Genomic DNA, 27745 nt, shown 5'->3' with positions numbered 1-27745 from the left:
GCAGATTGTTAGTGAGCTCAATTTTGAGTGTTTCGTTCTAGGTTCTAAGTATTTACATATAGGTTTTCGTTACAAAAACGTCCCCAGTGCATCTGTGTCAGTCGTTTTTTTCTCATATGCAAGGATCCCGCAGGGGACATTGAAATACTCCGAGAAGTCAGAAACAGGCTAACTAGTCTTTGATTCTCGCATAGTTATTCCCGCTCGTGACGTCGTAATCAGTTCACTTGAACTTCCTTGAGCCAGATGCTACCGACCGCACTAGGTATAACCACGAAGCTTGGAGAAAGAAAAAAATGCAGCTGCAACTAGTTTGGAATACCTTCTTTCTAAGTCACCCTGAGGGATCCTTGCATATGAGAAAAAAACCATTGACACAGATTTACTGGGGATGTTTTTGTAACGAAAACCTATAAGTGAATACCTAGAACCTAGAACGAAACACTCAAAATTAAACTCACTAAGAAACTGCAATTTAAAAGATGACTGTTTAAATAAAGCATCAGTTACTTCTAAGTGGCTACTGTTTTCCAAGCTTATTTGATATCATTGAGATTGTATTAATCACATAAGTCCTTTGCCGAGTTTGTTCTAATGTTTTGTACAAACTCTGCACCTTCTACAAAACAAATGAAGCGTGTTCAACGAAAAAGAGAACATACAATCAATGCTTTCCTGAAGTTTTGCTCCCCGACAACGTCACGGATCATGGCAATGATAATGCCTCCTTTAGAATAAGATAAGCTATCATATGACCCGTATATCTCCAATGGTATGTCTATAATAGACGAAAGTGGACGACTTGCAGCAAGGGAATCTTTCTTCATTGGAGAATTAAAACTGGTAACGTGCTCGGTTTTGCTCTGGAAAAGATGTCATGAAGCAGGAGAAAGAAAGAAAACTGCAACAACTCACAATTCGCATGTCCCTGTTCTCATTCAGTTCTATGTTTTCAAAGTAACTAGCGAAACCTTCTTTGAGCCATAACTCATCCCACCAGTTCATGGTGACCAAATTACCAAACCACTAAATTTTTATTAAGTTTTGTTTTTGGTTTTCCTGCTGTTCACATATGTTTTTTTTTCTTTCAAAAGCAATGCATTGCTATTTTATTCTTGCAATTTCACGTTTTCTTTATCCATGGGAAAACATGGCAAAATTTGAGTGGTTTCTTTTGTTAATCTCAGAGGATGTTCACATCTGATTTACTTGAAATTTTTGTTCGGCAAATCAAGGTGAGCACCAACTTGAGTTTTGTGGTCTATTGTAATAATGTGCAGTACTGCTAACAAATGCATTGCGAAAGCATTTAGAAGGAGAATGAAGAGGTATGAAGAGAGAAACGGCGAATGACTGGTAGTTCTATGTTCTCTTCTAGTTTTCTTCCTCAGTTACAGTTCCAAACGCAGTTAGATGGACCAAATGGTGGGATAAATATATTGCGTGTAGTCGATTTTTACCTGAACATTCATTTGAGTTGAAGTTTTGCAGTTACACCACCTTAGTTTCCTTGATGACATTGTTTTGATAATATCAAGCATCAACCAAGCGCAACGAATGTTGGGCGAATTCGACGAAAGGTGTGAAATACTAATCTGTCTCCACCTCAGCGTGGACAAGAACATGTTTATGAGAAACCGCCTAGATCGGTAAATGAACATGATAAACGACCTGACCACCGAGCTAAACGAGAGGAAACCAGCAGCTTGCAGAGTATACAATAGGATCGAGCCGTTCGGCCCCATGCTTCTCTCTTTAACCGTACTTCCGGCTTTGGTATATGCTTCAGAAACCTAAGCGTTTAACAAGGAGGAGAATGCGATCAGCGTTATAGAAAACGCAATTGAAAGGGTGATGCTAGGAGTATTCCGCTTTACGCAATTGAGAGGAGAGACTCAAAGTTCATTCATTATTCAGAGAAGCTGCCGCATTTGCCTTGGAGAGTAAAATTAGGTGGCTCGGACACGAGATTAGTTCCAATGGCAATCGTTGGGACGGAACTGTGAACGGATGCTAAAACATGATTCTCTTAAATTGTTTGAGATTTTTTCTTCTGCACACCATGGTCAAATAACTACCAAATAACTTCAGTTCTGTGGTCTATGGTAACAGTGTGAGGTCCAGCTAAAATGAAATGGAGAATGGGAGGAAGGAAAGCGGGGCGCTAAGGTCAGAAAAATGGCAACTAGTTGATAACATCGGACTTCATGGATCTCTTTTGGTCTACTCACCTCCACAAAATCGGTTTTTCTGAAACCACGGAAATTTAATTTTAAACGGAACCGAACAAAGAGAGTGGTGTGGCGAGACACAATCTATTTCAAATATTCTTTTTTTAAATGAGCATGAAGGAATGGTGCTGATAAAACTACTACGTAGTTAAACATCAGGAGAAGTTGGTTAATGTGGCAGAAATACTTGTTAAAGGCATCACCCCACGATTCTGAGGTGGTACGGATTTCAGGTGGAGTACTCGTAAACGGGATCGTAGATTAAAGAGAGGGGAGTGATTCCATCCATTTCTTCCTGATTGCCGTAAAAAACAGCCCGGAATATACGGCCTCGAGCTTTCCGGCGCGCTATTTTTCCATTTTCCATTTTTCCAGGCCATTTTTTACGCCAATTAGAAGGAATGGACGGAATCACCTACCTCTTCATAATCTACGATCCCGTACACGAATACTCCACCTGAAATCCGTACCACCTCAGATTCGCGGGGTGATGCCTTCAAAGAAAGACACTAATAAATGTACAGCAAGTAAACGGTAGAAAAGTAGCATCTATAGGGTCTCAGTTCAATTTCAATATACCAGCCGTTTACAGGTGGTTGTGGACCCGTATTTACAAACTGGGAAAAGTTGGAAGCTTTTTAGATGTTCGTGAATCGAGATTAGCGAGTTTTGCTCCTTTGAAAGATGGATCAGTCATCAAATTCCTAAAGGAATTACTATCACTTCGTCAACGCTAACTTGTTTTGGATGCATCTGAGCTACAGTGTAGGAAAATCTGCATATAATAAACTACACCAGCTTTTTTTCTTTGCCGCTAAGGATTTTTTGAAGTATTTTCCAACTCTGTTTTCGCACTAGAACAGATGTAATGGGCTGGAAAAGGAACTGCAATCAGAAAGCGACTACAGGACAAAACAGATCGAAAAAAAGAAAATAAGAAAAATAACATTACTGTTTATAGGGCTAACATAAGTAGTATAGGATGCAAATAACTGGTAATTGTTACTTGATGAGCTAGCTCATGAGCTATAATTTTCCTTTGTAGTAAATTTTCCGTATGAATAGAAAATGGAGGCAATAACGAAAATTCCCTGAAATAATTATAGTGAACAAACAATTATAGTGATTCTTGAATACTCAAAAATGATTAAGAGTACCTGAACGTTATTAAACCCCAGTTTTCCATCGCACCTACCACAAAACGTTCTAGTGCAACCAAATCTGAAGATCGTGATTTTCACTTCCCAAAATTTGACAATTTGTGGATGGAAACTTATTTATATCCTATTAATTTTCATTGCAACAGAGAAGAATTATTGCTGGAAAGTACAAGTTAGAGAATCTAGGAAAAAAAACTTGGAAATAACTGACAATACAATCCAAAAAGTTTGTTGTGTTCAGATGATCAATGGAATCTTATCTCTACGTTTATACCGTCGTTCGTTCGGAACCCGACCGAGCCCGTCAAGCTTTTCAGCTTCTCTCGATTCAAGGTTTATCAGTAATTTTTTTCTTTTTCCCTAATTTAACTCTGAGGCGGGTGTAGTGAAAACGGTCTGGGAAGACAAGAACAAAGATTTAACTCAATAGCAACGACCTCCTCCTCCTCTCCTACACTGTAAGGCTGCGCTGGCCGTGCGCGTGATTACCTTAATCCTCAAACAATTAGTTCACCTTTACGTTTACACCGTCGTAAAGGGCATCAACCCACGAATTTCAGGTGGTACGGGTTTCAAGGGAGTTATGCCCATACGAGATCGCAGATTGTGGGAAATAGGGAGATTCCTTCCATTCCTTGCTAATTGGCGTAAAAAATGGCCCAGAAGATGTGGCACGTGCAGAAGGCTGGCGCACTCCAATAGAAGTCCTTGTAGAAAATACCGCACCGGAACGCTCGAGGTCGCATCTTCAGGGGAGTTTTTTTTACGGCGATTAGGAAGAAATGAGCAGAATTTCACCCGTTTCAGCAATCTACGATCCTGTTTATTCATTGACCATTGAAAATCCATATCGCGTCAGATTGGAGTGATGCCTTTAATTTAAAACATATGAAGAATTTAAAACCTTAAAGGCATCACACCACGATTCTGAGTTGGTACGGGTTTCATGTCTTGTATTCGTATACGGGATCGCAGATTAAAAGAGGGGGTGATTCCATCCATTTTTTCCTAATTGCCGTAAAAAACGGCCCGGAAGACACGGCCTCGAGTGTCTCGGCCCTATCTTCCACAACGAGTTCGATTGGAGCGCGCCAGCTGTGTGCACACGCCGCATTTTCCAGGCCGTTTTTCACGAGAATTAGGAAGAAATAGACGGAATCACCCTTCTCTCCATAACCTGCTATCCCTTATAAGAACACTCCACCTGAAATCTGCACCACTTCAGATTCGTGGGGTGATGAATTCAAACTTCTCATGTCACCTACCATTTTCAATTAACATCAAATGCGTTAGCTGTTGATATGTGGCGGGTCGATCTCAAAGCTCGCGCCTGAGCTCGCACAACTTTCCGAATCCATGTTTGGATGCCTTCACAATCCTCACGTTTCTTTAGATCTCTATTTGATGGTGCAATGCACTTACGTGATATTCCTAAAACCGCATGAGCTCCCTAATTAAACCCTTTGTTATCGAATATGATAGTGACTAATCTGCACATAAAAGCACGTTTTTCTCCTCCAATTTAACTTTGGGAGGAAGTTTCCTATTTATAACGCACATCTTTTGTTGTTTTGTCGAACATTTTTTTAAAATTGTTGTGACATTTGGTGACATTCTTTTTAAATCCATGCCTTGGTTTGGTTTTTTTCTTCCATGGTTTTTAGTTTTGCAAACCTTGTTTCATGACGACATCCTCAATGGCAAAATATTTTTCAAGAGTTTCCATGTGAGCGATTGCTGTCTTTAATCCATACATTCTCCTCTCTTTGGTATCAGGAGCTGACCATACGCGGAACTAAAATTGAAGTCTCATGTTCTGTTTTAACTAAAGGTGGGCAATAGAATTCTTACCCTCACGCCTCTTTTTGTGTAGGATTCGTCGAAATCAAATTCTGATACAAATATAGCAAGGAGATACGGAGACATAACAGGTGTGCGTTGAAATTTCGATACTTTCCAATTCCCATCTGGCTCTCTAAAGGGTCCCAAAATTCAAACATATTCCAAAAATAGTCTCTTGGAACGTTGTCGGCGTATGGCAAATGACAAGTACACTGATGTGATTCACATGATATGAAATTTCTTTTCCATCCAAGACATGATAGTCGACCTTAAAGAGCAGCAAAGAGAAAGAGCGATCCTGACTTGTCTGATAGTGATCGAAATGAGTTCGATACTTTCGAGTTCATGCATCAAGACTTATGTTGGAAAAGGTCCCCTAAGATTTTTGCATTAGTCTTTCCGATACCCACAACTACCTGCTACCTAACCAAATGATTGGGGATGGGTATGTGCTTCCATAGGCCTTCCATTCAGAAAAACGATATCCCACCATTACGGCGAGGAACTGTACGTCATGCTCAATCTCAACAAGGCCAAGTCTGAAGTTATGATGAACTCATAGCAAGTCTTCAACAAGGACGTCGTGCTGTTCTGCTAAGTGAGCATCTTTTGGATTTCCTAATTCTCGGCATTCAAAAAGCAATTGTTTTACTAAACTTGACTGCCATCACAATCTACTGAGTTGGCATTAAAGGCATCACCCCGCGAATCTGAGGTGATACAGATACGGACCTAATGCCGTAAAAAACGGCCCGGAAGATACGGCTCCGTTCCGGCGCGCTATCTTCTACAACGACTTCGATTGGAGCGCGCCAACCTTGTGCACGCGGCGCATCTTCCGGGCTGTTTCTTACGATAATTAGGAAGAAATGGACGGAATCACCATTCTCTTTATAAACTACTATTCCATAATACCCCAACTGAAATCCGTACCATCTCAGATTCGTGGGGTGATGCCTTTAATGCTAGTATTTTTTCCCTTTCTTGGTGTTGCAGTTGTTTTGAGGGGATTAAACGGATGCAGCACAACCTACGTAGTTTCGCTGATTTCGAAACTGTTGGCAATTGCTCTTGTTCCAATTGGATGAATAATAGTCACATTCCACGTTGCCTTGTATTCCGGTTCATCGAAACAAGGTACCATTCGTCGCGCATTTGCTGGCGCCATCTGCGTTACCGCAGCGATTCTGAGAAAGAGTTCTACTATCAATATCGGTTATCACAATTTCAAGCCCACTGTGCACAGTTTACTAGCTGTGTAACGTGTATTACAAAATACACATGTATCATGAAAATTTTGATTTGACACTGACATAAAAAATGGGCTGTCCACATTTCGATAGAAATAGAAACTTAAGGTTTTTTTTGATAAAGTGGATTTTTTTAACAAACATTCTTAAACTCTAGAAACAATCATTGGGTCCTCCCCCATCGCAGGGGATATGCAAATCGAACTAGTAATCGTTGATCCAGTGTTAAAGCCTCCTTGAATTTACCTGGAATAAAATAATAGAGAATAAAGTGTCCGGCATTAGTCAAACCTCTTGAAATGCGTCAATCCGTTCAATTCATTTCAGAATCGCTTGGAATTTACGATTGCGTTTTTAGCCTATACAATGACTTGGGGGTACCCGCATTAGCCAGTCAGTGTTCTTATTCTCACAGATAAGTCTGGCACAAGTTTATCGACATCAGAGACATGAAAGACTAGGTTTGCATTAGGACAGTTTCAACCCATCGGTCCATCGTGCAGCCACAGCGGAACTTCTTAACGGAACCTACGTCACACCCTCTCCACGTCACTAGAGACATTAGAGATTGCCCTCATCAAAACTAGGAGAAAACCAGAGGCGAAGTGGTATCGCACGTGATTATGACCTAACTCGACCAATTAGCACCAGCAGCTTGTGTCTGTTGTGCTTCAGCAAGAGCGCAGTGATTTCTCTTCTCAAAATTGGCCGAACTTTCGCTTACGGGTACCAATTACGTGCCTAACATGTATGACTTAACAGCGTGCTTCGGGTATGACCATACCTTTACAATTTTATGCAGCGAAGTGGGCACGACTGACCCAAAACTCTGCCTCGTGCTACAAAAACAGATGTAATATTCGTCATTAGTGCACTAAATAACTCTACTATGGAATTTTTAACGACATGCTGATAAGGAGACCTGATAAGGAGGTTAGTGCAGCAAAGATACCAGAACTGTTTCCAATAGTGTTCTGGTCATGAAATTGATATTACAGTTGTGCATTCCATTGTGCTGCTTATGGTGTGCGATAGGGCATTTGACTCGCATTGAAAGGCATAACCCCACGAATCTGAGGTGGGATCGGAGGATTCGTACACGGGATCGTAGATTACGATGGATGGTGATCCCGTCCATTTCTTGCTAACTGACGCAAAAAACGACCAGGAAGATGCGGTGCGTGCGCACGGCTGGCGCGCATCAATCCAACTCTTTACAAAAAGTAGCGCGCCGGAACGCTCGAAGCCGTATCTTCCAGGCCGTTTCCTACGGCAATTAGGGAGAAATAGGCAGAATCACCCTCTCTCCTTAATCTACGATCCCGTATGCAAATGGAGAACGGTAAAGAGGGTCCCGGTGGATTCTCCGCGAATAACGCCTACGAGGCATAACGTGCCCAGTGGATATGCCGACGGATGCGCGAACATACCTCGACGAAGTCACGCTCCAGTGGTTCATGAAGACGCAGACAACCGTCTTAGATGTTCTTATAGCCACAGAGACGCAGAAAACTGCGCACATACAAGGAAATATGCAAGAAAGAGTGAAGTGAGCTGTCGAAATTACCGAATAAGTCAAAGAATAGTAGTGTTAGATAGAAGTACGTGGGATTTTGTATTGTGTTCTAAAAAAGAAAGGGAGTTAGTTGGGCTTTATATCACCTTCAGAAAGACTAGAAATCCTATCAAATTTGAACTCTTTTTTTCCTATGAGTTCCAAGAAGTCACAGATACAGGTCTGTCCGGAAATAAACTAGGCTACAAAAAAGCTAGGGAGTTACAGGTTAGCTATAATTCTCATTACCGTTACTTTCCAAAGCTGGAGTGTTCTGTAAAATTTAATGAAAATTTTAATGCAAGTAATTTGAAGCTATTAGATACATCCTTTTCTCATATTTCACGTGAGGATTCACAAAATTGAGATCACGTCACAAAATTGTAGTGAATGTGTCTGATTCTCCAAAACAATTTACTAAATGGTGAATTATATCCTAGCCGATGATGCAGAGTATGATAAGGGTTAGGAAAGCAGAGCCAACTATTTAGGTGCCAACGAAATTGAATCTCTTTAGGACATGCACGATCACTAATTGCTCTGACGAGACATCACCGGGGTATGCTCGAAATTCCGCCGGGACCCTCTTTACACGCACCCTATACCCAATATAAATACTCCACCTGAAATCGGTACCACCCAGATTCGTGGGGTGATGATTTTAATCCAGCCGGTTCCTCCTGCACGACCAATCCGGTGGTTTTGGTCGGGTATGTAGACATAATGACATTTTGGTATACAAATGTGGTGTTGTCTATAGGATTAGGACCTATTAAGAATGCGGAAACCTAAGTATTTGTTAAAATATTGGCACTTTCTGTTTCTAGCTGCCGGAAAAAATGAGCAATGATATCCAAGTTTCTAGTTCCGTGGATCTTCGTTAGGACAATTACAAAATGCCTGAATGGCTCTGACGGTTGTCAATTTTGATAAGAGAACGGCGCTGCGTTCAACTTGTTTGAAAATATAATATATATATCTCTCCTTTATCAACGTTTTTCCTGTCAGGTGACGGCCATTTCGAACACCTAACTTTATTTCACAACGAATCGAATCACAATAGCGCTGTTTCGTCGGTCTCCTTGGTCGATTTCCGAGTACATCTAGGTCTATGCCAAACGTAATTTTCACCCAGTAGTACGTAACCGTACCATTGCAGTCATTAGACACCTTGAGAGATTAGCTCTGATACCTTGAGAGACTAGCTTGGCTTATTAGACAAATTGAGAGACTACCTTGGCTGTGAAATCATGCCTATTCTCTGCCGGAACATATTCAGTACGGATATGGGTGACAGCGATACTCAATCGTTACATGTTCAATTTCATGACTCTGAGATAATGTTCCACATCTTTGGTTGCGACCCAAAACCGGGCGCCAAAAACCACTGCAAGTCGAATGACGGTTCTATGCAGCTTGTATTTGAGACAGCGAGGCATGGTTTTACCACTGATCACGCCAAAAGTCGCTCGCCAATTTAACTATGGAACTTTCACTTGGAAGGTAACGGTGAGAGCTGTTGAGGAATGAGAGAATTGAATCAAGATATTCAAAAACGTCAGTCTCAGAAAGCTCCTATCTCTACAACGGTTGACCCCCTCATAGTAGCATTGAGGTAACTCTGAGAATCAAACTACGATGCCCAGCGGAGGTACGTCCTCTGACAGGATTTCCCAAGCTGAGATGGAGTTTGACCCCTCCGACATTTCAACTTCTCAGAATCGAAACCGCGAGAAAAAAGTCCACAGACGGTGACCTACATCCCCTTCTCGGAGTTGCATGCGAATGCTCTGCAACAGAAAAGAGGAGAAAGATCGACGTACGACTGATGAATGACGGTGAGGATCCGTCGCGAAATGTAAGTGATGTTGGTTTTGTTGCGCACTCATTTGTCGTCCATCTCTTCGGCTCTGCCGAGAACTTTCCATCTCGAATGACCATTCCTCGCTTTCGCCCTTTGCGCTGAAAATCCGAGAATCACCAAGTGCTGCTCGCCAAAATCAGCAGCTGATGAACTCAAACTGGACGCATTTTATGAAGAGCTGGAGCAAGTGGTCTGGAATGAGAATTCCCCAAATACTTTGTCAGAGTCTTCAATGCAAAACTAGGAAAGGCCAAAGAAGAGGAATACAGAAATGGAGGATTTGGACTGGAGGACCGGAATGAGAACTCCAATGTTCTCCCTGGGCTGCTGTCTGTCAACACAAACATCTCTGACTCAGTCGCCTGTACCTTGCAATAAGCGAAATGAGTTCGCAATAATTTCTTAGTTTGGCCAAGTTGGAGACAACCGACTGACTAGCTAGTTGGAAACTATAATGTATTAATTAAGTGGGTCAATGGATCTTCAGTGCAGGCACAGCAGCGAAACGACCAAAATGATTTAATTTGTGACTTCTTATCACTTTAGTGCTTACGCAGAAGTCCTTCCTTTGGATCTGGAGATATCACAAACATCTTCAAAACAGCAAGATGGAGAGCCTTTAACGAGATTTTTATCTACATATGATTCTAACATAGCTAAATGCAAAGTAATTGTAGACTACTCCTTTCTCTTGAAAAGTGAGCTAGGAGATAACGAAGGTCTCCAAGAACATTTTTGGCCGAAAATGTGTGTGATGTCTGTATACTCATTTATCTTGTGTGTCAAGTATCAAAAATATGCTGGCAAAGTTCCTCATACTTTACATTTCCTTTCGAATCTTTGTAGGCGCTTCTGTACAGTCCAAAGAGCCCGTCGTTTATTGCGCCAGTGAAGGTTACCTGAAACTGAAAAAATTGGTTGTACACAAACGCACACAGCCTCTGTCGTTCCCGGCACGACTTTCACAGCCGGCGCGCGGGAAAGATTGCCAAGTGCAAAGTACTGCGATAGCTTTCCCACCCCACCCGGACTATATAAGGGCTGGCTCCCAGCACCCTGAGTCCAGCTCCTTTCCTTTCTTTTCGCTGTGCGATTTGTTTCGTGCCAGACTGCAACCACATCACCACTGCTGGCTTCCACGGGGCCCGGACCGCGGACCATCCGCCAATTATAGTCCGAAGACCACTATCCGCATAACCATTATGACATGGACAGATCTATGACAAATTACCATCTGTGGAATCGTGTGTAATATATTTTGTTGCCATAGTATTGGTGTCTTAAGGATAAACCATATTTGTAAATATTTGGATACCGCCTAATAATATGCCACTTTATACCTGTTACTACTAGTGGTGGGGCAAGGAAAACAAGGAGTTGCCCCGAAGTTCTCGTAGGAGGAGTCGGAGAAGGAAGGTGGGACCCTGGGCGGAACCCCACAGAATTCGGAATGGTTAAGCCGCCATGTGGTGGCCAACCAAACCCGACTCCCTGCGGTTCCAATCCGCCGATCTCAGCCGCTCCTCTTCGGGAGCGGATCCGAGTCACGACACTCTCCGTACATGTTCTCTCGTTTTAAGTTTAGGTCATCATCCCAGTACTTTCTCTGTTCGGCCTAGATGATTCGTGCAACCCATGGAGTTAGCAAATCTCTTCTATTATTATGTGGCGCATAAAATTTCAAAAATCATGGACAGCCTGCAGGTCTCCAGTAAGGCTCAATTTCGCCTTAATCCCAACCAAGTCTTTCATACGATTCCGAATTGAAGTGAACGCAGTGGTGTATCCCAAGCTGACTGGTTAACGCCGGACACTTTATCCTTTATCGCTTTATGCAAGGCTACGGGAGAATTTACCACACCGAAAAGTAAATTAGTTAATAATTGCCATCCATTAAAAGTGCTTATGAGCATACAAAAAAATTAAAATGAGTTGTTTTGAAGACGAAATCTCACCCTGAGCTTAACATTTTCACCAACACGCAGTGTTCTATCTAAAATGAAGATAACTTTTTCAAGACGATCTAAGACTGCTATGCTTGTGATACCAACTCTCTGCTCGTCACTCTGAAAACTACAAATAGTTCGTAAATGTAAAAGTCAAGTAAGCAAAATCGAAAATCAAGTGTGACCAATGAATAATTTTCAAAACTGAGCTTATTTCATTTTATCCGGTGTACATATGCAATTTACATCACTGTTTGAGTTTATCAATCTAAGTGTGAAGGAATAGGGCGTAAGCGCTGATGGTATTTAAAAACTTGGGAGTCAAATGCTCATATTACTGAATCGTTTCATACGACATTCACAGAGGTAGGAAGGAAGGATTGTAACGTACCAACTGTGCTTCGCATTTGTCTGATAATATATGAGTATCCTTCATATTTAAAGTTATTGAATTGGTTGGCTCCAAAACGACCATGTCAATAACTACCTCTCCATCAGTAGTTAATTTTTTTTCGCTTGGAAAGTCGACATAGAAAGGTAGGTAAATTTTCATAATCAGAGTGTACGATGCTGAAACGGATCAAAATTGCGTTTACAAATTTCAAAATCTCATTTTCGCAATTCAATTTCATTACTATTATCAACAGTCTCAATGTCTGAGCAATGTCGTGCTTCCACACTTTCTGTGGTGACTGTTTGCTCGCAATTATTGATCAAACTTTGAAATTAATCGTATCGAATTTTAAAGGGGAAGTAGTATCTGCGAATTTAAGCCGCAAGATAAAAACTTGTTAAAAACTTTTTCAGAAATACCAGTTTTGATGGTCGATAAATCGATACCAGATCTGTCTGGAAAACTCTTGACTCAGTACATCTGCTGTCCCACACAAAGGATTGATCAACGCTGTGCACCTTATATTTAATTATTCAGTACACTGGAGACACTATTAAAAGTGCTCGACGAAAGTCTTGCATTCGTTTGCTACATAGATTGATCAGTATGCTATATCTTCAGTCGAAAACAACTATATCATTAAAAAAGATAGAAAGCAGTACTTCTGAGGTCTACCAAGGCATTTAAGCTCAATTCAAACTTAAATAGGTTCACGAAAAAAAGACATGTAAAACAAGGTGTTGACGCCAGTCGATACAGAGAATCAGTGTTTTCATGTTCCCTGACAAATGTGACACTACTTCGTTTACCTAGGAATTGGGGGTGAAAGGTTTGTTTGACCTGATGTGGTCTCCAAAGGCCCACTGTTAGATGTAGTCAAACTCCTATCAGTGCTCTTTACCATGTCAACGGGTTCATTGACTTCTACATTTCTGAGCTGAGGTTGTTCCTGAGTCATCGGTGCATCCCAAAGGAGTTGTTCAACGCCAGACACTTTGTCGTTTAATAACTTTTGTATTGTACCATACAGCTTGGAAAACCTATTTCTTAAACCTATAGTTGGACCAGCGTCAGCCAGAAGTAAAAGAACTTCCTATCTTCAGTACATATAACATAACTGAAAAAAAAATAGTGTTCTCCTCTTATATATCCTATCCTCACTGCTTTCCAATTTGTTGCAGATGAGAAAAACACTAGCATTAAAATAAACTCGAATCTAACTCACCTGGTTTCAGCTTTTTCGGAAGTCGTAAGTCTCCCATAGTGATAAAAGTCGGCTTTTGCAAATTTCCACTGTAAAGGTGTGAATAAAGAACATAAGAACGGCAACTCACTACTCTCCTTCCTTTCATAAAAATAAGATCAAAATTCACGTCTAAAGTCGTTAAAATCGTTAAGATAAGACCAGAAATTTGTAAAAATAAAATCAAAAAGTGTTCGGAATGAATTTGAACCTACTACTATGTTTTCAATGCTACCAAAGAAAAAGCAATTTGGAATATAAACAACCTGCTTTGACCATTATCTTTAATCTCAGACAGTTGTGCTCGAGTAATCCAGTAAGTTGAAACGCAGGAGATTATAAGAAAAACAACAATGACTACTGCACTAATCATCAATAGAGCAGGGGTACAAAAAAATCCACGTTTATTTCGTTCTTCTTTTCGCCACTGTTCCTAAAAAACCATCTATCACGTTCGGCCACGTTTCTGCACTGCTCATACGAATTTAGCTGAAACATGTCTCTGTTATTGATCTCTACTTAGTAAAATATATTTTCATTGCAGTTAACAGAGATGTAAACAAAGAATAGGAAAGTAACCAACACACTCTCTCACAATCATATCTTCCTACCTATATTGGGACTTTCAAAAGTCAGCTCTTGTTCAGGTTGGCCAAACTCCCTACTGCATACTTCTTAATTTTATTCTCTCTATCAAAATTGATTTTAGAATATCTACCCATTATAGAAGATTGCTAGGGAATAAGAGAGTGGTTCTAATCAGTTGTAATGTGAACAAATCCACGTCATCTAAGTGAACTCCTACGAGTGGAAGCAGTGCTACGCGGCACTTCAGGCGATTGCCAAACTCTGCGAGGCGTTGGGCGACGGGACAATGCTAGCATCAACGATCGGTGCTGTCTCCTCAACAAGGAAACTACTCTCTGACCACACACAGGACATACGCGCTCCAATTTCGACGACGACAATTCGCGTAGTCTTTTAAAGTGGTTTTCATGCGTGTGTTGAAAAAAGTAAATAGCCAACCTAATACATCATGACACTTTTCGAGGATACTGATCCAACACTTCTTTCTTCGACACTTCTGCTTGCGAATTAGAGTTTAGAAATATCGAAATACGACATTCCAGAATCTAGCACCATAACCCACAAGCTTGTTGTTACTTGCGTGCGTAACATACTCACTGCATCAAACTATTTATGATCTTACATGTCATCGCTTTGTTACCTTTGAGAACGGCTCGTGTTAGTTGCCTTTAATTGTTTTGCGTGTTTAACTTTGCATGTACATTCTAGTACATGCGAATTGTCTCCTCAAATTTATTTCTTCTTTGTACCCTGCACTTACCACATGTAATTTACTGCGCCTTCTGCCATTCTCTGTTAAAGGATGCACATGTACAAGTTTCCAGTTTAATGTCTACCCACCGCTCTCACCTGTGAGCTAATTTAAGACATTATTAGTTTGGAATTTTTAAGTTGTGAAACAGTGAGTGTTCTAGGGTGAGCTACAAGCTCGACATGATCACTACGCAAACATTTCTTGATGCCAGACCTTTTGTATTGATACTCTTGAGGTCTCAGTGTCTCAATGAGTGGTTCGCTTCAATACAAGTGGTTCACTTGCAGATCTATGAAGAGAAAAAAGAAAAAGAAAAACAAAGAGAAAAGTAAAACAAAGATGACTTCTCTCCTAACCTGGATTGAACCTAGACTGGCAACGAGAAGGGAGATGGAGAGAGTCATTCACAACTTCTACTCGAGTCTTCTCCGCAGCCACATCCTCCTGCCTCTTCACCACATGAGGGAAGATGGACTTCCAAACTCATGCTATCATTTCGGTGATGATATTTACTTGACCTTTTCTCGACAGAATCATGTCTAAATATCCGAAAAACCTGCCGCCAGTCCTCATCAACACGCTGTTGAAGCTCTTCACTCGCCATCTGTCGGAATTCATTATTCCTAAGCAATGGAGAACCAGCAAGACTGTCCTAATGTAAAAGAACGCAAGACAAGACATTCGCAACTTTAGCCGAATCTGCTTACTGTCTGTCATCTACAAGTTGTTCACAGGAGTAATCCTAAACAGGACAGAAGGAACACTGCGATCAAGCAAGGTTTCGAAAAGAGTTCAGCGCGAATGACCACATAGACACGTTTAGTACTCAGAAAAGTACCGCGAGAGCAGAAGATGCCGCTGTGTCTCGCTTTCATCAACTTCAAGAAAACCTTTAATAGAGTTGAGACGGGCGCCATAGTGAAGGCCTTGGACAGCCAAGGGGTCCCTTATCTATACAAAAAGATACATCGTGAGTAATATAGGGTCTTTACGGCCAAAATTTTTCATTCTACAGTGACGTCATGATCGACGTCAAGGAGAAGTTCGTCAGGGTGAAACAATTCCACCCAAAATATCCAGTGCGACTCTCAAGAACGCTATGCGAGGATTGGAATGGGATGGCATGGGAGTCGAGTAACACCACCTCCATTTATTTTCCTTCGACTCATTCGAGTCGGAAGCGATCATGGAAGCCTTGGACAACCAAGGCGTCCCTACTCAGTAAATAAAGGCACTTCGAGAGTTGTACAGCAACTTTACGACAGGAATTTCGACATTCTACAAGAATATCATCACTGACGTGAAGAGAGGGGTCCGACAAGGTGATACAATCTCACCCAAAACATTCACAGCCACCCTCGAGAACGCAATACGAAGGCTGGAATGGGGCGACATGGAAGCGAAGGTGGATGGTCGGCAGCTATACCTTTTGCGCTTTGCTGATGACATCGTTCTAACAACACCTAGCATCAGTCAAGCGGAAGGAATGCTGACCGAATTCGATGAAACATGTGGATGTATCGGTTTTCAGCTGAACCTGAACAAGACGATGTTCAAATGAAAGAATGGGTTTCTGATGCCCCATTCACGCTCAGTGGAACGAATGCACCAGCTATGAACATCTAAGTCAGGAAATTAACATGATGAACGACCTGACCACCGAGCTGAGCAGGAGGAAACGAGCGGCTTGGAGAGCGTATAAGAGCATCAGGGATGTAGTGTAGAGGAAGTAGTGGGTGTAGTATAGGAACATCCGATTGCATGTTCTCCTATTCAACAGCACTTTTTTCCTGCTTTGACCTACGCTTTAGAGACGTGGAGGTTTCGCAAGCAGGAGGAAAATGGGATCAGCGTCATAGAATGCGGAACTGAAAAGGTGATGCTAGGAGTATCCTTGATCTACGCAAGTGACAGAAGGGATTAGAAGTTCATTCCTACGTCACCGATAAAAGATCAGTGACTCTGCTGCATATGCCAAGGAAAGCAAGTTTAGGTGAGCCGGACACGTGAAGCGTTTTAACCACAATCGTTGGACCAGGCGCGTAAGCGACTGGGAACAACATCAGCGGCTGGACGCAACACCAAACGCACCGCAGGAAGACCGCCCATCCGATGGCTAGACCTGTTTAAAAAATATTACTGGTGCCCGCTCGAGCAAATTGATAAACAAGTAATACAGGTGAGCTTGCATGCGACGTGCGATACATTATTGCATCATTGTCATTACGTGCACTAATACACAGATACAATAGCAATGTATCGCACGTCTAAAACGTGCTGTTCACGGTGTTAAACTTTGGTTTGTGGGAATTCTATTGCCTGCATGCTCGTGGGTCGGAACGGTAAAGTCATCCCGAAAATTAAATTGCTGTAAGCCTATCTTGAAGTTACTAAAAATATGTCGGCATGTTGTAAAAATGAAGTTTTTGTATCTTACATACCTAGTACAAAGCAACCCTTTGCGCCAACCACATAACTCATGTATGCTGACGCAGGTAGTATTCATGAATAAGGAGGACTTACTGAAGGTGGAGATAGCGAATAGCTTCTGCTCTTACTGCCACTTTCCATTGCAACTCAACGACAGAGAATAAACCGACTAAAAGTGATAGTTGTTGCTTGTTTGCAACAGTGCGTTGCCCCTCATGTTCATTTCTTACTTTTCTATTACACAGGGTTGGCCTTTAAAATGATTTCCGCATTTTTTGCATCTCGTTATTTCTCAACAATAAGTACTCGCTTTTGCAAACATCGGTCCGAACGCCCAGTTAGAGTCGAACTCCAGACTTCTTATGGTGCTCGCTTCGCTCGCTTTTACTGCTGAATAGAACAAAAGATAGAAGCATTTTTGGGAAATTAATCTTCGAATTTTTTTCCTAACACAACCCTTTCTTCGTTCTTTTTTCATAAATATAAGCATGAATGATTTTCATAAATGATGAAAGATTTCATAGTTTCTTTCTGATTCTCCAGTTCTACATTTGGAGAATATTCAAGCCTGATTTTACACATGTACTTCTCCGATATCCCCACAATTTGAGAACATTATTGAAAGTATAGACTGTTCTTCTGTTCTTTTAAGAAGTTGACACGTCATGGTGGGCTAACATGAAATTATATGAAACCATTACCATTACGGCACTTCACTGCGGTACACTAATTGTATGCCGTTGGATTCGTCTGACTCCTTTCCAGCTTTCTAGAACTTTGCGCTACACACAACACGCAGAACGCGCACAAATTCCATAAGAAACAACTAAGCACTCTTTTGTGAAACATGATTTTCTATCTCCGATGATTTCAAATATATTTCTTCCGAACTATAACACGTAGCACTCCCATGTGAAGGATACTCACTGCCAGTAGAAAGCACCACTAAAAGACTCACGTCTATGAGTTATCAATCCTCTATGGGATGCGCCAACGGTTTTGCCTGAAACTCGAACTCGTTGGGATTTTTCTTTAATGAATGCGTGTTAGTCTGTGCAATGACTTCAGTGACAGATCAATCGGTTGAATGAAGCCCCTTACTCCCAACCATGCTTTCCATCTCTCCGAAGTCGATAAATTGGAAGGAGAGTTGTCTGGGAGGATAATGACATTAATAAACCTAGATAATACCCATGGAATTGTTGGTATTCATTTTTCTACGCTATCCAGATTCCAAGATGTTCCTGACTGTCGGTAGAGTTAGGTGTAAGCTCCCAGGTTGCTACATCACTCTTTCCAGCGAGCGGAATCCTACATATTTGTTACCCTTGCCACATTGAAAAATCGAACATATTCGAATCTCTATCGATTACTCTTTGAATATTATATGCCAAAGGAAGAAATTTGCTGAAATAATAAGACTAGTTCGTGAGGTCTTGAAAAACTTACTTCTGTTTTGTGGATCATTTACGATCACTTCATTCGTCCAAACATGTTTCCCTTCGATGAAACAACACTTGGGACATAGACAAGTCTTCAACATAACTTTCAATGACGAAAGTGCTTTATTAAAGCGGTGGTTTACTGCAAGTCGTTTACCATTTCCTGAAAAAAAAACTCGATGTTTTAAGGACATGTATCGAAGAATAAAATGTTTTACTTACATACAGGTAAAAATTGTCGGAACGACGACAAATAGGATAGGCGATCATAGGGAGAACAGCATTGTTATTTTCAATTCACATTCATGTTAAGCAAGACTCTAGAAGTGGTAGTTCACAAAACCCATTCAACGTCTAAATCATCATACGCATTCACGTTAATTATGTGATTACGTATGATAAAAAAAAGTCTGTTATCATGCAGCATGTTCCGGTGAAATCATTCACAAGAGTCACTTATAAGCTCGGAAGGGTGTACCTCAGTCGGTTAGAGGTCCACTGCAGTCATACGGTCGATGGTTCGAAACCGCACTAGCGCCAGCGAAGTCATTCATCTCCCTGGGGTCGATAAATTGGTACCAGATTTGTCTGGGAGGATAAAAATACTGGCTTGATCAACGGCTGGCTCCTGCATTTCGTTATGTAGGGCAACACAGGTTCTGAAACCACAGCGATTACGAATTGCAGTAAAACGCGTTGAAACCCAAGTGAATTGATAAGCCGGTAACTTTATCCTTTTATTTATAAACTCCAATTTTGATGCACCTATCAAATGTTCATCAAGTGTAATCCACAATCATTTTGGTCAGTTCTTTCTACACAGGATGGCCGTGAGTGCATTCAAAATGACACTTCCACTTCGATAGTTCCATAATCTGGTTTTCTTCTAGGATTCGATGCCTGGTAATGCTATCACCTTAAAATTTGATGTTTCGTTTTCTTCAAGAATTAAATGCGTCACAGTCAAACACACTTTCAGATGACCACGACTTCACTGCAACTGAGCTTTCTCAGGTACTGTTTTACTCATATCGCCAGTCTTATGGCTGATTCTAGGTTCATTCGAAAGTGCCCCACTGCTATTCCTAGACGTCCCTGTCACCTGTAAAATTTGACTGATGGTCTCAATTGCCTTGAGACAGAAGTAGAATTGTCTTTTCCTCTTAAAGACATTTTGAGGAAATCCGACCACAGTCTTCGACTTCTTTTCACTCAGCTTAAATCTGGTGTAATTACGTACCCCACAGCGCTTACACAACGGTTGTCGGTAGAATCCATCGCGTGTCCGGGATCTGTTATTTTACAGGAATAGCTAGAAGCACATTGCAAAATTTCCGCTAAGATTAGGCGTCGAATATTTTGTGGAGCGGTCACGTTACACAGATCGCGCAGGTACTCACGACATGAAATAATCATGATCATGATCATGATCATGATCTACTATATAATAACGGGCTTATTCTGTCACGTGTGTCTGTGTGTCTGTGTGTGTGTCAGTCACGAAATTCAAAATGAAGGGTGCGACGGGTCCACCGGCGTCGAGTTAATGCCTCGAAGCTAGGAAGCTATAAAATGAGGTGTGAAGGGGTCCACCGGCACCAAATACCTATAGAAAGGGGTACGACGGGTCCAAGACGTCGGATACCTATAGAAGGGGATGCGACGGGTCTATCGGCGCCAGATAGCGTTAGAAGGCGGTGCGACGGGTCCACGGCGTCGGATACCTATAGAAGGGGGTGCGACGGGTCCAACGACGTCGGATAGCCTTAAGAAGGGGTGGCGCGACGGGTCCATCGGCGTCAGATACCTATAGAAGGGGGTGCGACGGGTCCATCGACGTCGGATACCTATAGAAGGGGGTGCGACGGGTCCATCGGCGCCAGATAGCCTTAGAAGGGGGTGCGACGGGTCCAACGGCGTCGGATACCTATAGAAGGGGGTGCGACGGGTCCATCGGCGCCAGATAGCCTATAGAAGGGGGTGCGACGGGTCCAGGCGTCGGATACCTATAGAAAAAGGGGGGGGAAGGAAACGGGTGCGTCGGATCCCTATAGAAGTCGGATACCTATAGGAGGTGCGACGGGTCCACTGGATGCTATAGAAGGGGGTGCGACGGGTCCACCGGCACCAAATACCTATAGAAGAGGGTACGACGGGTCCAATGGCGTAGAGTTGGTGCACCGATGATAGATGCCTTTAGAAGGGGGTGTGACGGGTCCAATGGCGTCGAGTTGGTGTGCCGGCGTCGTAAAGCTAGGGACGTTGTAAAAGTTTTATAGTTGTAACCACTTTCGGCGTTGCGCTCCACCTACTCGGCTCCGCTGTTCCTCAGAAACTGGATATACACGTTCAAACAGCTGCTTAAATAGTAGCACGCTGTTTATGTGATCTGACGTGGAACGCTATCTTTATCAGTACGATGATGTTGTCCACGTCATTTCATGTTAAACATTATTCTGCCGTAACTGTTAGGGAGAAACAACAGGAAAACCCATTCTTCGAATACCACTTTCAAATCGTGTCTACACTGTGTAGGGAACGAAAACGAATGAGTGTTTTGAGCTAAAAGTAACCTTTAGGGTCAGAGTAATTTCAGTAGAAGTGCTGTTCAGCAGTAAGAAGAGTTGTGCAAGCGAGGGGAGCACATTGAAAACCCAAAAGCTGTAAAATTGGGTGCGACGGACAGCGTGGAACTGTTGTACAGTATTATTTTGCAGTAATTTTTTTTGCGTGTCGCAGAAGTTAAATGGCACGTTGCAGCCGTTTGATACCCGTGGCTACTGCGCGCGTTGTTCATCACCTCTATGACTCCTCCGTGCGTTTGTTTCCTTGCACGTTTGCCTCAGCTTGGTATTGTGCTCCTCAGAAAGTGGAAACACGAATGAAACCGGCTGCTTAAATAGTAGCCAACAGCTTACATAATTTGACAAAGAACGTTACCTTTATCAGTGATGGTGTGACATGTGTCATGATCTTCACATTATTTTATGTTAAACATCATTCCTTGATAGCTGTTGAGGAAAATAGGGAGAACACCCATTCTTCGCGTAATGCTTTAAAATTGTGTATATATTATATTCGAACCGAAGTAGTGTTTGAAGCTAAAGTTTGAATATTCTCAAAATGTAGAACTGACGCGTTTAGAAAAAACTATGAAATTTTTTGTCTTTATATACATTAAAAAAGAAAGAAGAAAATAACAAAACAACATGAAAACAGAACTCTTATTATTTACAGAAAATATCACTACCACTAATTTTTGAATTTCAATTTAAAAGTATATTTTGGTTAGTTGATGAAAGTGAGCGAAGCGAACACCACACAAAGTCTGAGAGTCCGGCGTAAGCCGGACGATCAGACTTGTCTACTATATAATAACGGGCTTATTCTGTCACGTGTGTGTGTGTGTGTGTGTGTGTGTGTGTGTGTGTGTGTGTGTGATCGTAGTAAATTCAAAGTTGTGTGTGTGTGTGTCGTGTCCACCGTGTGTGTGTACCTATAGAAGGGGGTGCGACGTGTCCATCGGCGCAGATAGCCTTAGAAGGGTGTGTGACGGGTCCACGAAATTCGATACTATAGAAGGGGTGCGACGGGTCCACCGGCGTCGAGTTAATGCCTCTAGAAGGGGCGACGGGCCATCGGCGACAGCTATAAAATGAGGTGTGAAGGGGTCCAACGGCGTCGGATACCTATACAAGGGGGTGCGACGGGTCCATCGGCGCCAGATAGCCTTAGAAGGGGGTGCGACGGGTCCAAGACGTCGGATACCTATAGAAGGGGGTGCGACGGGTCCATCGGCGCCAGATAGCCTTAGAAGGGGGTGCGACGGGTCCCACGACGTCGGATACCTATAGGAGGTGCGACGGGTCCACCGGCGCCAGATAGCCTTAGAAGGGGGTGCGACGGGTCCAAGACGTCGGATACCTATAGAAGGGGTGCGACGGGTCCATCGGCGGATACCTTAGAGGGGTGCGACGGGTCCATCGGCGCCAGATAGCCTTAGAAGGGGGTGCGACGGGTCCCAAGACGTCGGATACCTATAGAAGGGGGTGCGACGGGTCCATCGGCGCCAGATAGCCTTAGAAGGGGGTGCGACGGGTCCCACGACGTCGGATACCTATAGAAGGGGTGCGACGGGTCCATCGGCGCAAGATCGGAACCTATAGAAGGGGGTGCGACGGGTCCATCGGCGCCAGATAGCCTTAGAAGGGGGTGCGACGGGTCCACGGCGTCGGATACCTATAGAAGGGGTGCGACGGGTCCATCGGCGCCAGATACCTAGAAGGGGGTGCGCGGTGGAATATAAGGGGGTGGGTTCTCGGCGCCAGATAGCCTTAGAAGGGGGTGCGACGGGTCCAAGACGTCGGATACCTATAGAAGGGGGTGCGACGGGTCCATCGGCGCCAGATAGCCTTAGAAGGGGGTGCGACGGGTCCACGGCGTCGGATACCTATAGAAGCAGGTGCGACGGGTCCACCGGCGTCAGATACCTATAGAAGGGGGTGCGACGGGTCCATCGGCGTCAGATAGCCTTAGAAGGGGGTGCGACGGGTCCACGGCGTCGGATACCTATAGAAGGGGGTGCGACGGGTCCACAGACGTCGGATACCTATAGAAGGGGGTGCGACGGGTCCATCGGCGCCAGATAGCCTTAGAAGGGGGTGCGACGGGTCCACGGCGTCGGATACCTATAGAAGGGGGTGCGACGGGTCCACCGGCGTCAGATACTGCCGGCGCCAGATATAGAAGGGGGTGCGACGGGTCCACCGGCGTCAGATACCTATAGAAGGGGTGCGACGGGTCCACCGGCGTCAGATACCTATAGAAGGGGGGCGACAGGTCCAAACCTGCGACGGGTCCAGTCAGATACCTATAGAAGGGGGTGCGACGGGTCCACCGGCGTCAGATTGCTGCGCAGAAGGCGTACGGCGCCAGATGTCCAGAAAAAGGGTGCGACGGGTCCACCGGCGTCAGATACCTATAGAAGGGGGTGCGACGGGTCCACCGGGCAGATAATAGAAGAGGGGACGGGTCCACCGGCGTCAGATACCTATAGAAGCAGGTGCGACGGGTCCACCGGTGCCAGATACCAATAGAAGGGGGTGCGACGGGTCCACCGGCGACAGATTCCTATAGAAGGGGGTGCGACAGGTCCACCTGGCGTCGAAATAGTGCGCAATAACTTCGTGTGCATGACGCAAAATATAGATGGTTGCAGCCATTTCATAGCCGTGGCCACTGTATCGCTTTGCTTTACACCCTATATGACTCCTCCGCGTGTCCATCTCCTTCTTCGTTCGCCTCAAGTTGGTAGCATGCCGCTCTCAGAAAGTGGAAACCCGCATGCAAACGGGTGCTTAAATAGTGGCAAGATGTTTATGTGATCTGACGTGGAACGTTATCTTTATCAGTAGGATGATGTCTTTCACGTAATTTTATCCCGAAACGTCATTCTTTGATAACTGTTTATAGAACAGAGGAGGAAAACCCATATTTCGCGTGATACTTTTAAATTTTGTCTATAATATATTGATAAGGATTGTTTGAAGCTGAAGTTCGAATGTTCTCAAAATGTAGAACTGACGCGTTTAGGAAGATGTCTATGAAATGTTTCGCCCTTAGTTATAATATAAAAAAGGAAGAAAGATTGTTGGAGATGCACAAGTCCAATTTCGTAGAAAACGGCACTAATATTAATTTTCGTTCATCAGTGAAGGCGAGCGAAGCAAACTCCACAGAAAGTCTGAAGTCCGGCTTTAGCCGGACGTTCAGACTGGTATATAATAACGGGCTTATTTTGTCACGTGTGTGTGTCAGTCACGAAATTCAAAAAGGGAGGTGCGACGAGTCCACCAGCGTCAAGTTGGTGCCTCGACGCTAGAAAACTATAAAATGAGGTGCGACGGGTCCACTGGCGCCAGATACCTATAGGTGGGGGTGCGACGGGTCCACCGGCGCCAGATACCTATAGAAGAGGGTGCGACGATGCGACGGGTCCTACGGCGCCAGATACCTATAGGAGGGGGTGCGACGGGTCCACCGGCGCCAGATATCTATGGAAGGGGGTGCGGCGGGTCCAACGGCGTCAGATTTGTGCGCCAGCGCCAAACTGCTGTAATATGAGGTGCGACGGATCCAGCGGCGTCGCTGGACCTGATCATTGGTGCGCAATACCTTACTGTGCACGACGTAAAAGATAAATGGTTGCAGCAGTTTCATAGCCGTGAACACTGGGCGCTTTGCTCTTCACCGTCATGACTGCTCCGTGCGCATATTTCCTTCTTTGTTCGCCTCAAGTTTGTAGCAAGCCGTCCTCAGAAAGTGGAAACACGCATTCAAACGGCTGCTTAAATAATAGCAAGATGTTTATGTGATCTGAGGTGAAACGGTATCTTTATCAGTAAGATGATGTCTTTCACGTCACTTTATGTTAAAACATCATTCTATGATAACTAATGGGGGAAATCAGGAGGAATACCCATACTTCGAGTAATGCTTTCAAATAGTATCTACATTAATCTGGCATCGAAGGAGTGTTTGTCGCTGATGGTTGAATATTCTCCAAATGTAGAATTGACGCGTTTAGAAGGGAAGCTCCGTAATCTTTCGCCTCAATTTATAATATAAAGAAGAGAAAGAAAGCGTTGTTTAAAAAAATCTAATTTTACAGAAAACACTACTACTATTAACTTTCTGAAGGGGAGCGAAGCTAAAACCACCGAAAGTCTGAAGTCCGGCTTTAGCCGGACATTCAGACTGCTATCCAGAAAGACGTGAACAACGATTATTAAATGGATAAAACAATCGTGATAGCTGTGAACTATCAATGTGACCCACTTCGACGCTATCTCCACAAGTGCGACACCATTTACCTCGTGATGAATACTCGTCAACATGGTTTGTCGTTCTATTTCGGCTCAACCCACTCGCACTATTGAATGCTGCATCACAGTACTAACGGTTATGTGCTCTCCCGATACAGCAATTTTCCGCTCTTTTTCTGAGCTTGGATTCGGTAATTTGCTCTTGCGAGTATTCATGAACATCAGAACATCGACAACGTGCCTTTGGATTTTTCGCGCTTGTCTACATTACAAACTGGGCATATATTGACGAAGACATCGGAATCAGAGTTATGTAATTTGCTTATGAAAGGGAAACAAAGTATTGAAAAACTGACCTGCGTGTGGCATCCATTACGTGGATTGAAGAAAAGTTGAGAAGTATCTAAGATAATGACTTGCCTGCAGGTTTACCTGTTCTAACATGTAAGCCAAACTATGTGTTTTGTTATGTTACATGTTCTCACCTGTGTCATAACAAAATACCATTTTGTATGCCGAAAGTTCTTGAGTGATGTGTGTAACCTTCACGCTCAACATCATATTCGACGCCTAATCGTAATCTTCGCAAAGTGTGACTTCAGTAATTTACTGGACACTACTGATTACTTTACTTGACAAACGCAGAGATGTTTCTGATCCTCTACCATTGGCAAAAAAAATGAAACTATAAATGCAACTATCTCCGTCTTCTTAATGATGGAGCTTGAAACGCAAGAACGAGCAAATTTCAACGTAGATTTAGACCACTTACTTTTATTTCAACGGTAGAAAATCCGTGACTAGGAGATTTTTTCTGTGTCCAATACTAGTTGTTCCATTGTATAAACATCTTCTGATAGATATGTGGAATGGCGAGGATGTACTAGATACAACGAATATTTGTCTGTTGGTGAAGGGATTTGGCAGAAACGTTTATGTGACTATATAAGCTCTTATAATGTTTACTGAAAGAGTCTTATCATCCACACTGATAGGTTGTTCAGCATACAAATCATATTGAATAGCACGGTTTGGAAAAATCAGACGAGGATGGCTATTTTTCCATAGCATTTTACCCTTTCAACGAAAAGCACAGCGAATACGGCCCGATTAGATAAAGAAGGATAAACCTGGCATCGTTGCAACGATGCTCTACATAGATCAAAGATATTATGCAGTATTTTTGAATTCAAGAACTACATACAGTTGTCGGTAGACCTTAAAACTACACCGAACCCTAGTAATATTTTTCTGGAAAAAAAACGCAATTTATCACTAGTACTCATCTGGAAATGTTATGAAACATCTGTAGATGTAACTACACAAGTCCATCTCCCAGAATCCGATTTGGTCCCCTCTAAAAGGGAAATCCCCTTGACGATTAATGGAGTCGACAAAATTTGTGGTCGTTTTTTACTCATATGGATGGATGCGAGTAGGAAGTTCACCGATAACTGAATGTATTAAAGAATTATTTAGGAGGATCGGGAAATCAGCGTGACCAAATGCTCTTTATTCGCTGTTTTCGCCATTACATTAGTGACTCTTACTCTTTTTGCTATATACTTTGCAAGAGAAAAAAGTATGAGGTGCGTTCAAACAGGATTTTTCTTTCAACTTCTTTCCACATAAGCAGAGTACGTTTCTTCTTTAGCGTTATGTCTTCAAATGGTCAGAGCAGGGATTCACTAGGAGACCAACGTAATAAGTAAGATATTCTTTTTAAAATGAAAGTGCCCACAAAGAAACTGTTGAGTAATTGAAGAGATCATAAAGAAAAAGAAGGAATGGATTGGCATGACGGCGGAAGTTATATGGATAATAGATTAAAAAGGAAACTTGTTTGATATGTTGTTGAATGAAATGATTTTAAATGGTTTGTCTGGATTAGATTTGAATAAAATTCATAGCTTAGTTCATTTTCAAAAATGATTCTGACCATATCCTAAAGTACCATTGAGCGACCATGCATGGAAGAACCTGCAAAATTACTTTGTCACTATAACGTTTCGGCCCCTTTAATTCTATGTCCTAATACATCTCTTTGACCATCTTGACTCCCGTTGATCTTCGAACTGGTCGAGCGGGCGCCAGTAATTCTTCCATTTATCACGATCGCGTGCCAGAGTTCAATTCCCGATCCAGATAAACGTTGCTAGTGCATTCGGACATGTTCGTTCCGTTGAGTGTAAATGGGGCATCCTAGACCTATCCGTTGCTCA

At 42.9% G+C, this 27745-nt stretch overlaps 3 protein-coding genes across 5 annotated transcripts in view; 2 read left to right on the top strand and 1 right to left on the bottom strand.

Annotated features, from left to right (window-relative positions):
* RB195_016176 (uncharacterized protein) overlaps positions 1-17398 on the bottom strand; it is a gene marked incomplete at both ends in the record, with an annotated part of 32007 nt that extends 14609 nt beyond the window's left edge. For 2 of the 3 annotated variants that reach the window (XM_064207214.1, XM_064207213.1), the window contains 12 exons: positions 663-863; positions 916-1026; positions 3238-3322; positions 3389-3452; positions 5066-5186; positions 5243-5366; positions 6268-6420; positions 10722-10801; positions 11858-11968; positions 12240-12418; positions 13468-13535; positions 13752-13858. In XM_064207214.1, coding sequence (XP_064063095.1) covers positions 663-863; positions 916-1026; positions 3238-3322; positions 3389-3452; positions 5066-5186; positions 5243-5366; positions 6268-6420; positions 10722-10801; positions 11858-11968; positions 12240-12418; positions 13468-13535; positions 13752-13858 — 1404 coding nt within the window. Of the gene's footprint in view, positions 1-662; positions 864-915; positions 1027-3237; positions 3323-3388; positions 3453-5065; positions 5187-5242; positions 5367-6267; positions 6421-10721; positions 10802-11857; positions 11969-12239; positions 12419-13467; positions 13536-13751; positions 13919-17350 lie in introns of those variants that run through there. The other variant, XM_064207212.1, reaches the window with a different exon arrangement.
* RB195_016177 (uncharacterized protein) lies at positions 15680-16388 on the top strand (the record flags this gene model as incomplete). The annotated part of the gene is made up of 3 exons (XM_064207215.1): positions 15680-15797; positions 15865-15961; positions 16079-16388. 3 exons carry the CDS (start codon positions 15680-15682, stop codon positions 16386-16388), a joined length of 525 nt encoding a protein of 174 aa, XP_064063094.1.
* A 2125-nt stretch (positions 17399-19523) lies between the features above and the next one.
* On the top strand, positions 19524-27370 carry RB195_016175 (uncharacterized protein; the record flags this gene model as incomplete). The annotated part of the gene is made up of 6 exons (XM_064207211.1): positions 19524-19529; positions 19590-19602; positions 19679-19713; positions 27003-27112; positions 27178-27231; positions 27289-27370. 6 exons carry the CDS (start codon positions 19524-19526, stop codon positions 27368-27370), a joined length of 300 nt encoding a protein of 99 aa, XP_064063092.1.
* Positions 27371-27745: the final 375 nt, after the last annotated feature.

Source organism: Necator americanus, chromosome V (assembly GCF_031761385.1).
Source record: "Necator americanus strain Aroian chromosome V, whole genome shotgun sequence".
NCBI classification, from domain to species: Eukaryota; Metazoa; Nematoda; class Chromadorea; order Rhabditida; family Ancylostomatidae; genus Necator; species Necator americanus.
Note: the sequence above shows the minus strand (reverse complement) of the source record. Positions and strands in the feature narration are given on the sequence as shown.